Source organism: Nakaseomyces bracarensis (genome assembly GCF_045282275.1).
Source record: "Nakaseomyces bracarensis strain CBM3 chromosome Unknown Scaff11_0, whole genome shotgun sequence".
Lineage (NCBI taxonomy): Eukaryota > Fungi > Ascomycota > Saccharomycetes > Saccharomycetales > Saccharomycetaceae > Nakaseomyces > Nakaseomyces bracarensis.
The window spans coordinates 991189-1004416 of record NW_027263957.1 but is presented as its reverse complement, the minus strand read 5'-3'; the positions used below and the strand labels follow the sequence as shown (position 1 = coordinate 1004416).

Genomic DNA, 13228 nt, shown 5'->3' with positions numbered 1-13228 from the left:
AGGTTAAAAAGAAGATGGATTTGTTGAAGATTTTGGATTCGAAGCCTGTGCCTACTGTAGTTGATGCGCGGACGTTGGGTGTGAGCGGTAATACGTCTGGGAATTACTGGTTGCCGACGACCATGTGTTTATATCAAAAGGAATTGACGGATCAGATTGTTTCGTTGCATTACTCTGATATTCTGCGGTACTTTGAGACCACGGACTATAAGGAGGATGTTATATTGGAATCAATGAAGACGCTGTGTTTGAATAGCGAACTTGTGGCTACGCATCCGTTTCTACTGATTGATCATGCCATGCCTAAGTCCTTGGCAACTAGGGACATTCCGGGTCATCTCGCTGAAAATAGTGGCAAGTTCCAAGTTCTGAGAGATCTGATTAACCTTGTACAGGAATATGAAACCAATACGGCTATTGTCTGTAGACCCGGTAGAACTATGGACCTTGTTGAAGCATTGCTATTCGGGCACAAGGTAAATGTGAAAAGGTATGACGGAGTAACGATAAAGCCTAACAAGAAAACGAAAAATTACTCCTGTACATGTCATCTGTTCCCTTCTAGTGGATGGGATATGAAAAAGTTCCCGCTAAAGGGCGATTACCAATTTGACATGCTCCTAGCCGTTGATATATCTGTAGACACGAATAATGACGATATGAAGGCGATAATAAAATTTGGAAGAGATCAGAGAACGTTAGAGAAACATGCCCCTATAGTGAGGTTAATAACAATCAATTCAGTCGAGCATGGAATGCTCTATTTTGGAAAAATAAACGACAAAAATAGCAAAGAGTACTTAGAATCATTAACTGCTGCTGTAGTGGTTCTTAGAGATAGAGTTGGTACTTTACCACCTGATTTGAGACCCGTGTATTCTCAAAAACTGAAATACTTGGTGGAATGGTTAGAAAATCCTAGCATAATATGGCCTCTTCCAGATGTCTATCCTATAAAAAAGTTCAACTCAATGGATGTAGAACGTTCTCTACTTACTGAGGTACATTTTAACCAGATAGATACCGCATTAGAGAATGCGTTCACAAACCAAAGGAAACGTGGAAGGTCAAAGAATGAGAAGAATGATGGACAAAGTAGAAAACTATCCTTTTACCAACGAAAGAGGCTACAAAATGATTACTCTACAAATCCATTAAAGCAAGGGATGACACAGCTAACTGGTATCACTACTGCCGATGATACCTCTAATGCTAATTATCACCTCTCTAGTGGCATTCTAACCCACAAATTGATCCAATCTGTAGACCAAATATACATGGATATTGATGGTCAAAGAGAGGAATTGGGCTACTACTCAAATTTAAAAAAGCTACATGAAAACCGCGTTCAATTTTTCAAATCAGAGTTACAAAAAGTACAAGAGATGTACGACAACTCTAGAGCTAAAATTGATATGAATTTAAAACAGGTGAATGACCAAGACGAAGTACATAAACATCTTTACGAGAACATTGAATTGCTGAATAAGAGCATTGAAAATCTATCGAAGGACATTAATGAAAAGGGTGGAAAAAGCTCGGAAATAATAACGCACGTTAATCAGTATCACGAGCTAATCGATGAAGTACTAAGAGAAGAAAAATCTATTGAATCCTACCAGACAGAAAAGCAATACATGGAAGTAGAATTAAAAAGAGCTGCTGACGCTATCAATGAAAATGAAATAGAGACTTCGAAAATACAAAATGAACTGAAAAATACCAAGGAAAAGTTTCAAGAGGCTTACAACGGGACTGAAATGATTGAACTATCGACTAAAAAGAAAATTGCAGATATTCATGACGAAATCGGTGCCGAAATGGAGCATACGAAGAAGTTAGAAGCCAAATTATCAGATGTGCTTAAGGCTCTACATAGCTTACCACCCTCCAGGGTAAGAACCACAACTGGGAATATTGGGTCAAGAAGAAATAAGAAAAACTAACGATTAATTTGGCACACTATTTTCTATCACATTGTAATAAGATATATATTTTCTATAGACAATTCTAGTTTTAATGCATTAATGACTCCATAATTTTAGCGAGCGGTCCCAACCACCACTTACTATTGTGCCAGTTTCATTATCTATGTCAACAGTTAGTATTTTATCAGTATGACCTTCAAGACTGCAGATTTTGATATAATTATCCTTGGAATATGTATTAATCATTTTGTCGTAACCAGCCGATATCAAAGAAAAATCTCTTTCTTTATCAAATCTAACAGACGTTACAATATTGTTATGAGCTGGAATCTTACTAACAGCAGTGGATTTTCTGATATCCCATATGTTTATTATGCCATCGCCACCACCAGTAGCCATAGTATAGCCGTCGAGAGACCAATCCATACAATAGATAGGCTTCGCATGGCCAATTAAATTAAGCACTGACTTTCCAGATCGTAAATCCCAGACAATAACAGTCTTATCACTTCCTGCTGAGCTTACCAATGACCCATCGGGTTGAAATGCAATACAATACAGTTCTTTTGAATGACCCTCTTGATTTTGTAGCTCTATTCCTCGTTCTAGATCCCATAATTTCCAAGTCAGGTCAAAGGATGAGGTAGCAAAATATCTGCCTGATGGGTGTATATCAAGATCGGTAATTCTATTTTCATGCCCGAGAATTCTATGTTTCACTTGTAATAGATTATCGTTAAAAATATTTATAAAGCCATCTTTACCAGTAGTGAGGATCGACTTATCATCTGGAGACCATTTTGCGGCACCCACATTTCCCTCATGAACAAGCTTGGTTGTGATAGTCTCCATCGTCTCTTTATTCACTACCGTCACATCACCACTCCAGCTCCCTGTAACAATCCTTTCACAATTGTTAGAAAAAAGGGCTGTAGATATGGGTCTTGTTCCAATGACCTGTGTACCTATCAGTTTGAACCTCTTGAAGTTTTCTATGAAAGCACGTCTTTCAAGTAGAATCTCAGGGGTAGAAGGACGAGACTTCATGAGGCCAGTCCGCCTACTTAGACGTTGTCTTGATTTGCCAATAGAATAGTACAATATATCTTTCCTAGATTTAATCAGTTCTGGTGAAGCCGGTGTATAAAATTCTTCCTCTTCTTCTTCACCTTCAAGTACTTCTTTCTCTTGTTTGCCATTCTTAAATCCACCATGTATAACACTCGGCAGTTTAGATTGTATAATCTCTCTTAACTTTTGCAGTTTAGATTCATCAGCAATGAGTAAATCAGTCAGTCTCAGCCTTCTCTCATAATTGTCCTCGGATCCCAAAGTCTGTGGCTCACCCAGTTGCGCCAAACAATACTCCACATCTTCAACAGCAGTCGGTACCAGAGAATCCAACTCTCTTTGCAACTCATACCTCCTTAGCACATCCTTCGTAGACTCCCCTGTTTCCAGGTCCCGATGCTCTATATCCACCGGCAGTTCTGAGTATCCTCCCATTCCTTTTTCTTTCCTAAGACTTATATGCCCAAAGAAGTCTTTATAGCCTCTCTTATATTATCAATGTGAGCATTAATGCCTAATTATACATTTGCATAGTATATAAGCTCATCGCAACTGTAATACTAATTAAGCTCAGAATTTTTTTCCACACAGCGAGGGCCCTTCCCGTTATGATAAAAGCAAGTTATATAAAGGTCAGGTTATTAGCAATTGGCTGAACCATGAAACTATTATTGGATATTTAAGATTATCTACTGATTACAGACTTAGTATCTCGGTGAAGTATGAGTAAGCTGCTTAAAGAACTACACATTCAGTATGTGGAGAGCCTTGATAAACGTCAGAACGAGTATGAGTACTGGCTCTCGGAGCATTTGCGGCTGAATGGTGTGTATTGGGGGCTTACGGCATTGTGTATAATGGATTCTAGGGATACGTTTGGACAGGAGTCGGTTGTGGAGTTTGTGATGAGTTGTTGGGACGACCGGACTGGTGGGTTTGCTCCGTTTCCCAGACACGATGCCCATCTTCTGTCAACTCTATCGGGGCTACAGATATTGGTGACATACGATTCTCTTGGCTCTCTGAGTGAAGCCCAAGTGGAAAAATGCGTGCAGTTTATAATTGGCAATCAATTGGAGGATGGATCGTTCCAAGGTGATAGATTTGGTGAAGTAGATTCGAGGTTCGTTTACACAGCTATCAGTTCCCTGTCTATCCTGGGTAGATTGACCCCAGAAGTGGTCAATCCAGCTGTACAGTACATCCTAAGATGTTATAACTTCGATGGTGGGTTCAGTATGATACCTGGAGCCGAAAGCCATGCTGCACAAGCCTTCACGTGTCTTGGAACATTAGCTATTGTGGGGAAGATCGATGCTCTGACCCCAGAACAACTAGAAGAGATAGGCTGGTGGTTGTGTGAGAGGCAAATACCGGAAGGTGGGTTAAACGGACGTCCAAGTAAACTACCTGACGTGTGTTATAGTTGGTGGGTATTATCTTCCTTGGCAATCATCGGTAAGTTAAATTGGATAGATTACGATAAATTACGAGCCTTCATATACAGTAGCCAAGATGAAAGGAAAGGTGGTATAGCAGACAGACCAAATAATGAAGTTGATGTATACCACACTGTTTTTGGGTTGGCTGGTTTGAGTTTAATGGGATTTGACGATTTGGTACCGATCAATCCAGTATATTGCATGCCAGAATCAGTTGTGTCAAAACTAAAGAAATATCCATATAAATAGTGATCTTTGAGCCAAAATGCAATTAATGATTTGTCTTTATTAGTATATATGCAATATAGAGATCGAAATGCTATGCTGATATTAACGCTGGCGAATGCTGAGTGCTTTTTAGCGTAAATAAATGAGTTAAATATGATAATGTGGGATGTTTTTTAAAAATATATTTCCTCGTGAGACAAAGATTTTAGTGATGGTTGAAATTCCATATATCTGGCTTTTCTCTTGTGTGTGAATTTGCCTGGATTGATTGATTTACATCCATTATATGTAAGATCAAATGGAGCAGAAGACATATCACATAATATCAGTGTAGAAGGAATAGGATGTAATGTAAGGGTATGATCCAAATCCCATGTTATAGGTCGGATTGAGTCCACAAATGGAGAAAGATGGCCTTGGTCTAACAGAGTCTTAATAATTTTCCTAGTTTCGACAACCTTTGCAGGAAGTTGCTCTTTCTCGGAAATAATTCGATCCACTAACATTGTTGTATCGTCAATTGATGTATTAGCCATCTGCTCTTCTAATAGTAGAAGTTCATTTTCACGTTCTTGTTCTACTATTGGGAATACTACTTGGTGTCTTTTACACAATTCTATGGTATTATCTCGGAAAATAACAATTTCTTGGGATAGATATGCAATTCTAGTCGGATTGGAACCCCATGTAATGTTTTTACAAATACGGTTCATTTTTTTGGTAAAAAAGGTTGGGATAGGTTTTTGAGGGAGAATACCGTTTGCGCCAAGTGAAGATATGGAGTTCCATGGATCATTGGGACCTGGAATGAGCACAATATGAGTATAGTTTATTAAATTTTCAAATTCGGCTAATAAATTAGCAAGAGAATCGAAATTGTTTTTATATTGTGTTGTAGCGCTAATATTCTTGCTAGACATCGATGCGTGTACTGGTACAGATGTAAATGAGCCAAAAAATATTAGGACCGTTGGTGGATCAGGGTCAAGCCTTTGAAATACCTTTTTCAAACCATCTATGGTATGTAATTCATCCAAAAATATATCACCACCAAGAAGTACAAATTTGTGATCCATAAGTTCTCTCTCAAGAAGATGAAGTCTGATCTTAATCTCGTTATCAAGTCTGGGCACAAATGAAGATTTGGAATTACCATGCATACCTAACAGGTCTAAGTTCCCAATACTATCAAGTGTTTTATCACGACGCTCACCGGGTGGATACGTCATAGAGGCAACAGCGAATTTATGGCCAACTGTATAGTATATACCTTCAACGAGCACAATAGAGCCAGGTATGAAATATAAACCGGGCGAGGGTATGGTCTGGGATATGTCTATTTCGACACTTCCAGAAACGTCTTCCAACGACCAGGTCCCCTTAGAATTCTTCTTTAACATACCTAGAAGTAAAAAGTTTTGACTGTCTCTACCTAATAGATTCTTTATTTGAGTTATAGCTAGACCAGCTGTGATCTGATCTGATTGTCCATTTTGAATGCTATTCTTCATCTGAAACATGCTCGATAATGGGTTAAAAGTATCGTTACCTGTTTGGAAGTTTTCATTCCTCAACAATCGATCCCTAGTGAGAAAATACCTTGTTCTAAATAAATCGATTTTTGCTTGTGGGGAAGGTATATGTAACATTCCCGAGTGTGATGGTTTTTCTGGTTGATAGTATAATTGACGTTTCAGCGGATTGTAGTTAAACTTTCTTTGTTCTGAACTATTTATAATTTTAAAATAATCTCTCCAGTCTAAGTCTTGTTCATCCTTCTCAGATTCTTCTGGGGTGATATCCATTTCTTGCGCTAAAGGTAACGGCTCTTCGCTAAAAATGGGAGTATTGCTTTTTGTATCGTCATTTAGATCAAGCGATTGATCAAGTGGGCCTTCATCATCATCGACATCATTATTCCGTTGTTCATTTGGATTGTTATCCTCCACCTCAGTAGATGTACGTTTATTCCCTACTAGGAAGTTGTCAATAGTAGTCGCAGTTTTCCTTTTCGGCACATGTGCTTCCTTAACATTGGTCTTTTCCCTTTCCTTCAACTCATTAACCACCTCTTCTACACCAGCTCTATCCACAAATAAACCTCTCTCCTGCTGTTTCCAGACAGAGGCAAAGAGTTCTAAGAACTTCATAGTTTCGCTGTTCTGCTTCCAAGTAGTACCAAATGTCGTCCCAATAAACTCACTGAGCGCCGCCAGTCCATCTGACTTGATACTTAGCCCATACTTCTTAGAGAGCACTCTGTATGCCATCGGCCGCAGCAGCGGAGGATGTATCTTGGTCGGCAGCACTTTTCCAGAAGAGAGCATCGACATATTTTCCCTGTTACCTTTTATTTATTTTCTTTGATTAGCACAACTCTATTATAAGAATATGATAGTGTACTTTGTGGAGCTATGCTATATACTTTAACAAAAGATTATCGCTGTTGATTCAAACACACGTGAGAATACCGGTATTAAACGCGTAAAAAAATAAAATCACTATATTTCATATCTTTTCCAGTCACCTCAACGCGTTTCTTCTTCTATACGAGAGAGTCATGTTGTTTCCGTATAAGTTGATATCACCATATCCCTATACGATAATTGCATATGACTATCCGGGTAACAGCAGTTTAGAGCCTAGCCTTTAACTACTACCCCCCTTTTAGATAGAGAGAGAGGGTAATCGAGGCTAATGATTGCTTATAATCATACGTCAAAATATTTGACTTGTGATTATTACTTTCAACAGTATGATTGCTCTGATATTCATCTCTCTTTTAATCAATCTCCTATATTAACAAGAAGAAAGAAGAAAGTAGGGCAAAGAGGCTTGTTGAACTTAGTTTCTTTATTTCCAACTAGAATAAAAACCACTGGAGGGATAAGCTTTAGAAAAGAGAAATTGAATGTGGTTTCTGCATTACTAAATATTGTATTATTAAGATAAATAACTGGAAAAACTATGAGTACTGGTGATTTTTTAAGCAAAGGTATCGAATTGGTCCAGAAAGCCATTGATTATGATACTGCAACACAGTATGAGGAAGCGTACACTGCTTATTATAATGGATTAGATTATCTCATGCTAGCGTTGAAGTATGAGAAGAACGCTAAGTCTAAGGAGTTGATCAGGGCGAAGTTTACTGAGTATTTGCAACGTGCAGAGCAGTTAAAGCAACATCTAGACGAGGAGCAAGAAAAAGAAGCCAAGAAGAAGGAGTCTCCTTCTAAATTGGGGAGTACTAAGAATGGTTCTAATGATGAGGATACAGAGGATGGAAAGAAACTACGAGGAGCTCTATCTGGTGCGATTCTGTCTGAGAAACCGAATGTTAAATGGGAGGATGTTGCCGGTCTGGAAGGTGCAAAAGAAGCTTTGAAGGAAGCGGTTATATTGCCTGTTAAATTTCCACATTTGTTCAAGGGTAACAGAAAACCCACTGCAGGTATTCTACTATATGGTCCTCCCGGTACTGGTAAATCTTATCTGGCAAAGGCCGTGGCTACAGAGGCTAATTCTACCTTCTTCAGTGTGAGTTCGAGTGATTTGGTATCTAAATGGATGGGTGAGTCAGAAAAGCTTGTGAAGCAATTGTTTACCATGGCAAGAGAAAATAAACCATCCATTATTTTCATTGATGAAGTGGATGCGTTAACTGGGCAGCGTGGTGAGGGTGAAAGTGAGGCTTCTAGAAGAATCAAAACAGAACTACTAGTGCAAATGAACGGTGTAGGAAATGATTCACAAGGTGTGCTTGTGTTAGGTGCCACAAATATTCCATGGCAACTGGATAGTGCGATAAGAAGAAGATTCGAAAGAAGAATTTATATTCCATTACCAGATGTTGCAGCCAGAACTAAGATGTTTGAGATTAATGTAGGGGACACACCTTGCTCGTTAACGAAGGAGGATTATAGAAGTTTAGGACAAATGACTGAAGGGTATTCAGGTAGTGATATAGCAGTGGCAGTTAAAGATGCTTTAATGGAGCCCATCAGAAAGATCCAAGGCGCAACACACTTCAGAAATATATCTGATGATCCAGATCATAGAAAATTGACACCTTGCTCCCCAGGAGATGAGGGTGCTATTGAGATGTACTGGACTGAAATAGAGGCTGATGAACTTGAAGAACCTGTATTAAACATTAAGGACTTTTTGAAGGCTATCAAAAACACACGGCCAACTGTTAATGAAGAAGACCTGAAGAAACAGGAAGATTTTACTAATGACTTTGGTCAAGAAGGTAACTAATGTCAATCAATATAAGATATGATTGTTGATTATTATATACGTCAGTCATGAGGGGGGTGATCGCAACGGATACGATTTAAAAATAACTTTTTTCTATGACTATAAATGGAGGTGCTACAAAACATTATAATAGAAGTCAATTTTGGACAACTTAACTTATGTATACTTTATCATTTTACATGAAACTTTGATTCTTTTGCATTGTATATTTCCAAGGTTACTTATACTATATTATTAGAGTTTTATTTTAGTCGTAGTCATATATATAATATCATAACTAATACAGTGCATTTATTGAGATATTATATTAACACAAAACTTTAATAGCTTTTTTATTAATTTATATATATTTATTTTTTCTTTAACATCTCACAATAACGTAAAAACTTATAATATAATATGTACTAAAATTATGGAATCCCATAACATTATTTATAGACGCTTGTATTGTTTTCACTGTCGGTAACCTTAGCACTTACTATTTTTACCTTTACTATTACAGTATTATCACCAAGAATAAATACTTCCGCATCAGGGTTGGTTTTCAGTAGAAGTTGTTTATAGTAGTTAGATTCCTTTGAAGCTGGATCAACAATCTTAGCGTGACCTCTAATATTTGCACTCATTTGATTTAGTTCAGCCTGGTTTAGCTCTTGCAGTAAATTGAGCAGTTTGCTAGGGTGAGAGTTTGGAATAGCGCCTCCTCCAGTACCGGAAGCTGGGTCCAAGTTCGTAGTGCTTGGATCTGGGGTAGGAGTCTGAGAAATACTGGCTTTTCTTACGGATAGGTTGTTGGCTGTTATCCAATCGTGGAATAATAGTGAGACAGTTGGATTATCAACCATATTCTGGAATTTCTGTGAGTCCTTATTAGTTGCAAAGATAATCAGATCATTGGTTTCGCTTTCAGGATCAAAAGTACTGCTCTTAGGGATATAGGTATAGTTCATCAACGAAACAGATGGAATGCAGTCCTTGGAGCATGTACCGACATGTACATACTTGGAAGTTTTAATCAAATGGATCAGATGACCTGGGAATTTCTCTGTACAAGGCATATTTTGTTATTTATCAATTGTTAGTCTGGTGTAAGAGTTATTAATGTTCTTTATCCTTTAATAAGTGCAGTTAAGAGTTAAAAACAATTATACTACCAAATGGTATCCTTAAAATATTATAATATGCTCCCAAATTTTTCAAAGGTGATCATTGAAAGGGTTTCTTTCTTTTTTCATCATATAGTACTAATTTGCCTCTATAAGTCACACTCCGTGAATAAGAAGCAAAGCATGACTACATGAGACCATGACGAATCTGAATTAGTACTTGGGCAAGTTGCTATTGTTATTGATTTGGTAAGGTTTTGGGATTATTATTTATTATGTATGTTTTGTATTTAATATAGCTTTGCATATCTGGGATATTCATTATGGTTCGTAGAAAAATTGAAAAACTTAAGGTAGAAAGACTTGTTTTTATTAGTTCTAATATTTACAACTTCCTCCATATTTGTTTCTTATTGCAATTTCTTTGGTGGTTTTCTCTTAGGGCCACGGGTCCTGTTCTTATTTGGATGGGTCAGAGTACTATGTTTGTTGGATAGAAGATCACTGGTAGTTGACGCCCTCTCGGGAAGCTTCATTGGTTGTTCCTTGACAAGCTGACTTGATGTTTTTGCTCTTCTAAGGACGGATTCCAATTTGGAGTTAATATCCTGAGGTTCTTCGGTTGACTCGTTGGAAACATCAGACCGCGAATCTGAGCTATCAGAGACATCTCCTGACCTGTTTCGTAGTTGTTCAGCTTTCTTTAACGCTTCAGGCATTGAAATCTTTCTCTGTGGAATAGGAGGTGCTTTCTTCCCTTTTGCAAGAGCTTCTCTTTGTTTTAAGGCCTCCGGTATCTCATTTTCCTTAGCCTTAGACTGGTTTGTTTGCACATTTGTACCCTTAGATAGGGCATTTGCTTTCAATAACGCCTCGGGGATAGATGGTTTGCGACTTGCAACTTCTGGTGGGGTGCGTTTCTTTAATGTAATATTCTGGAATTCTTTTTCTTCCGCAATCTGCTTACTCTTATTAATATCAACCCCATCAAATTTCTTTGGAGGTACCGCTGGTTTCTTTTTCTTTTCGAGGCTATCAAAGGAAGTTGTCTTATGTAGTAAAGAATCTGATTTACGAGGGACAATAGGCTTTTTTGATGGCGATTGTTCTGGTTTATGATCCTCCGATTTCAACGCAGAACTAATGAAGCTATCCTTTCCTTGAGACTTGATGTTAATGGGTGGCTTTTCCGTTGGTTGGGACTTACTTAATGCCGCATTTGGTGACTTCAGTTGAACAGAATCTAGAAAATCTACTTCCTTAGAAGGTTTAACTTCGATAGATTTCTGATCAGGTGAACTGTTAGTCTTCGTCAACTTATTCTTTTCCATTGATTTAAGATACGAAATGTGCTCAGTACTGCTGTTATTTGATAAATGTGAAGGTTTCTTTGGAGCAGCTGGAATCTCCTTTAGAGGAGATCCTGACCTTTGTTTAGATTCTTCAGTCTTTCTAGATGACAGAGGAGTTGGTTTTGTTGGTAATGGTGGCTTACTTTTTTCTATCTTACTACTGTTATTCTCGTTTTCCTTATAAGCTCTCCTTGGCAGTGATGGTGGAGTGGATTCATCTTCTATATCACTTGACTTATTTAAACCGGTCGTGTTTCTTGAGGGCAGTGGAGGAGGTGTGTCCTCGTCAGAGGCTGAGTCAATTTTGCCATAAATGGGTTTCGAGTGCCTATTTGGAATAATTGCTGGTTTAGAGACACGAGTTGGTGGTTCAGGAAGGTTCGAAGTTCTGTCCGGAACTTGAATAGGTTTTGGTGATAATTCAACAGGTTTGAAATGTCTTGGAGGTAAATCATCTGGTTTAGTATTTCTTGGGGGTAAATCAACTGGCTTACTGTTCCTTAGAGGCAGTTCTGTTGGTTTAGAGTTCCTCGGTGGTAAGCCAATTGGTTTGGAGTCTCTTGCAGGAAATTTAGTATTGTCTATCTCTACTAGTTCTTGTGATCTTGTAGTATTGTCAGGTGACTTGGTAGGGATCTTACGTCTCTCAGAAGGCAATGGTGGCTTCTTACTTATAGTTGATGACTCAATGATTGCAGATGAATTTGCTGCTTTGTCTAAACGGTTTTTCAATTCTGTTTCAGAGATATGATCATTGTCACCTGAGTTCTTAATCTTCTGCAACAACAAGTAGTCCTCTTCTGAGATAACAAACGTCTTGTTGTTATCAGATCCATTTTCCTTACTCTTCTCCCCCTCTGCGTCGAAACTACTTGCTTTAGACCCATAACTTTTCTCGTAATTATATGCAGATTTATATCTTAGATCATCCGAAACCTGGCTATCCAATCCTGTTTCACCATCTAACTCATCCCGAGTAATAGCCTGCTGCAAATGAGCGCTCTTCTTCTTCACAATTGGTTTCTCTCTCTTCGAATCCAAGTCCTCAACTCTTCGAAGGAAGTCTTCCACCTCCGGATCCCGGTCTTCCATGGTAATCATCTTTCTAACAACGGTTTGCCCTGAACTAAATTCTTAATTACTGTTACTGTTTCGAACAAACAACAACAATATTCAAACAGATAAGTTCTTCCCCTTCTGACTAGTATCTTCTTCAAGTTCATTAATTCACACTTGCCGAATCCAAGGGACATATTTCCATTCCCGACGAAGAAAAGACCGTAACTGAAAAAGTTGCTTTATAAAAATACTTTAAGATATTAATTATATTATAATAAAAAGATATATAGTCAGGATATTCATTTCAACGTAGCTTTATAGACTTTCTTCTCGTACTTAAGTAAGCTTGGAACCCGCAGAAGATGAAGAATACGAGGTATACCAATGCGGCAAGGTAAACTGTGCGAGCAACACTATATGTAAAATCCAAAAAAAAAAACCTTAATTATATCGCACTTGTATTAATGGCGTAATATAATTTGTATAATTGGTTGTTGTTAGTAAATATGACATTCTTTCTCAGTTCGATATAACTTTTTTTCTCTTTTATAACATACGCAGGACCGTCTTCTGGGTCATTTATGGAGCCTACGAAGGACTCATGATTTGTGTTGAACAGGTGAGCTATAACCGAGAGTATTACAACACCAAATGCAGATAATATAGTACAAAACCACGCTTTACCACTCTGTCAAAACCTATTTTAATTGGAATTGGTTATCAAAAACAATTTTAAATGTCTTTGTTAGTATTCATCTTTTGATTACCTCCCTTAATAATTT

General features: G+C 37.9%; 7 protein-coding genes across 7 annotated transcripts; 3 read left to right on the top strand and 4 right to left on the bottom strand.

The window, feature by feature from the left end:
• Nucleotides 1–14: 14 nt before the first annotated feature.
• HDA3 (Hda3p) lies at nucleotides 15–1946 on the top strand (the record flags this gene model as incomplete). The annotated part of the gene is made up of 1 exon (XM_071053613.1): nucleotides 15–1946. One exon carries the CDS (start codon nucleotides 15–17, stop codon nucleotides 1944–1946), a length of 1932 nt encoding a protein of 643 aa, XP_070911021.1.
• A 78-nt stretch (nucleotides 1947–2024) lies between these two features.
• Nucleotides 2025–3434, bottom strand: PRP4 (U4/U6-U5 snRNP complex subunit PRP4; the record flags this gene model as incomplete). Its single annotated transcript, XM_071053612.1, has 1 exon — nucleotides 2025–3434. One exon carries the CDS (start codon nucleotides 3432–3434, stop codon nucleotides 2025–2027), a length of 1410 nt encoding a protein of 469 aa, XP_070911020.1.
• Nucleotides 3435–3721: 287 nt separating this feature from the next.
• Nucleotides 3722–4690, top strand: BET2 (Rab geranylgeranyltransferase BET2; the record flags this gene model as incomplete). The annotated part of the gene is made up of 1 exon (XM_071053611.1): nucleotides 3722–4690. The coding sequence occupies one exon, from the start codon at nucleotides 3722–3724 to the stop codon at nucleotides 4688–4690; it is 969 nt and encodes a 322-aa protein (XP_070911019.1).
• Nucleotides 4691–4842: 152 nt separating this feature from the next.
• DPB2 (DNA polymerase epsilon noncatalytic subunit) lies at nucleotides 4843–7002 on the bottom strand (the record flags this gene model as incomplete). The annotated part of the gene is made up of 1 exon (XM_071053610.1): nucleotides 4843–7002. The coding sequence occupies one exon, from the start codon at nucleotides 7000–7002 to the stop codon at nucleotides 4843–4845; it is 2160 nt and encodes a 719-aa protein (XP_070911018.1).
• A 634-nt stretch (nucleotides 7003–7636) lies between these two features.
• Nucleotides 7637–8929, top strand: VPS4 (AAA family ATPase VPS4; the record flags this gene model as incomplete). The annotated part of the gene is made up of 1 exon (XM_071053609.1): nucleotides 7637–8929. The coding sequence occupies one exon, from the start codon at nucleotides 7637–7639 to the stop codon at nucleotides 8927–8929; it is 1293 nt and encodes a 430-aa protein (XP_070911017.1).
• Nucleotides 8930–9357: 428 nt separating this feature from the next.
• Nucleotides 9358–9987, bottom strand: RNJ42_03444 (pyridoxal 5'-phosphate synthase; the record flags this gene model as incomplete). The annotated part of the gene is made up of 1 exon (XM_071053608.1): nucleotides 9358–9987. The coding sequence occupies one exon, from the start codon at nucleotides 9985–9987 to the stop codon at nucleotides 9358–9360; it is 630 nt and encodes a 209-aa protein (XP_070911016.1).
• A 458-nt stretch (nucleotides 9988–10445) lies between these two features.
• BSP1 (Bsp1p) lies at nucleotides 10446–12488 on the bottom strand (the record flags this gene model as incomplete). Its single annotated transcript, XM_071053607.1, has 1 exon — nucleotides 10446–12488. The coding sequence occupies one exon, from the start codon at nucleotides 12486–12488 to the stop codon at nucleotides 10446–10448; it is 2043 nt and encodes a 680-aa protein (XP_070911015.1).
• Nucleotides 12489–13228: the final 740 nt, after the last annotated feature.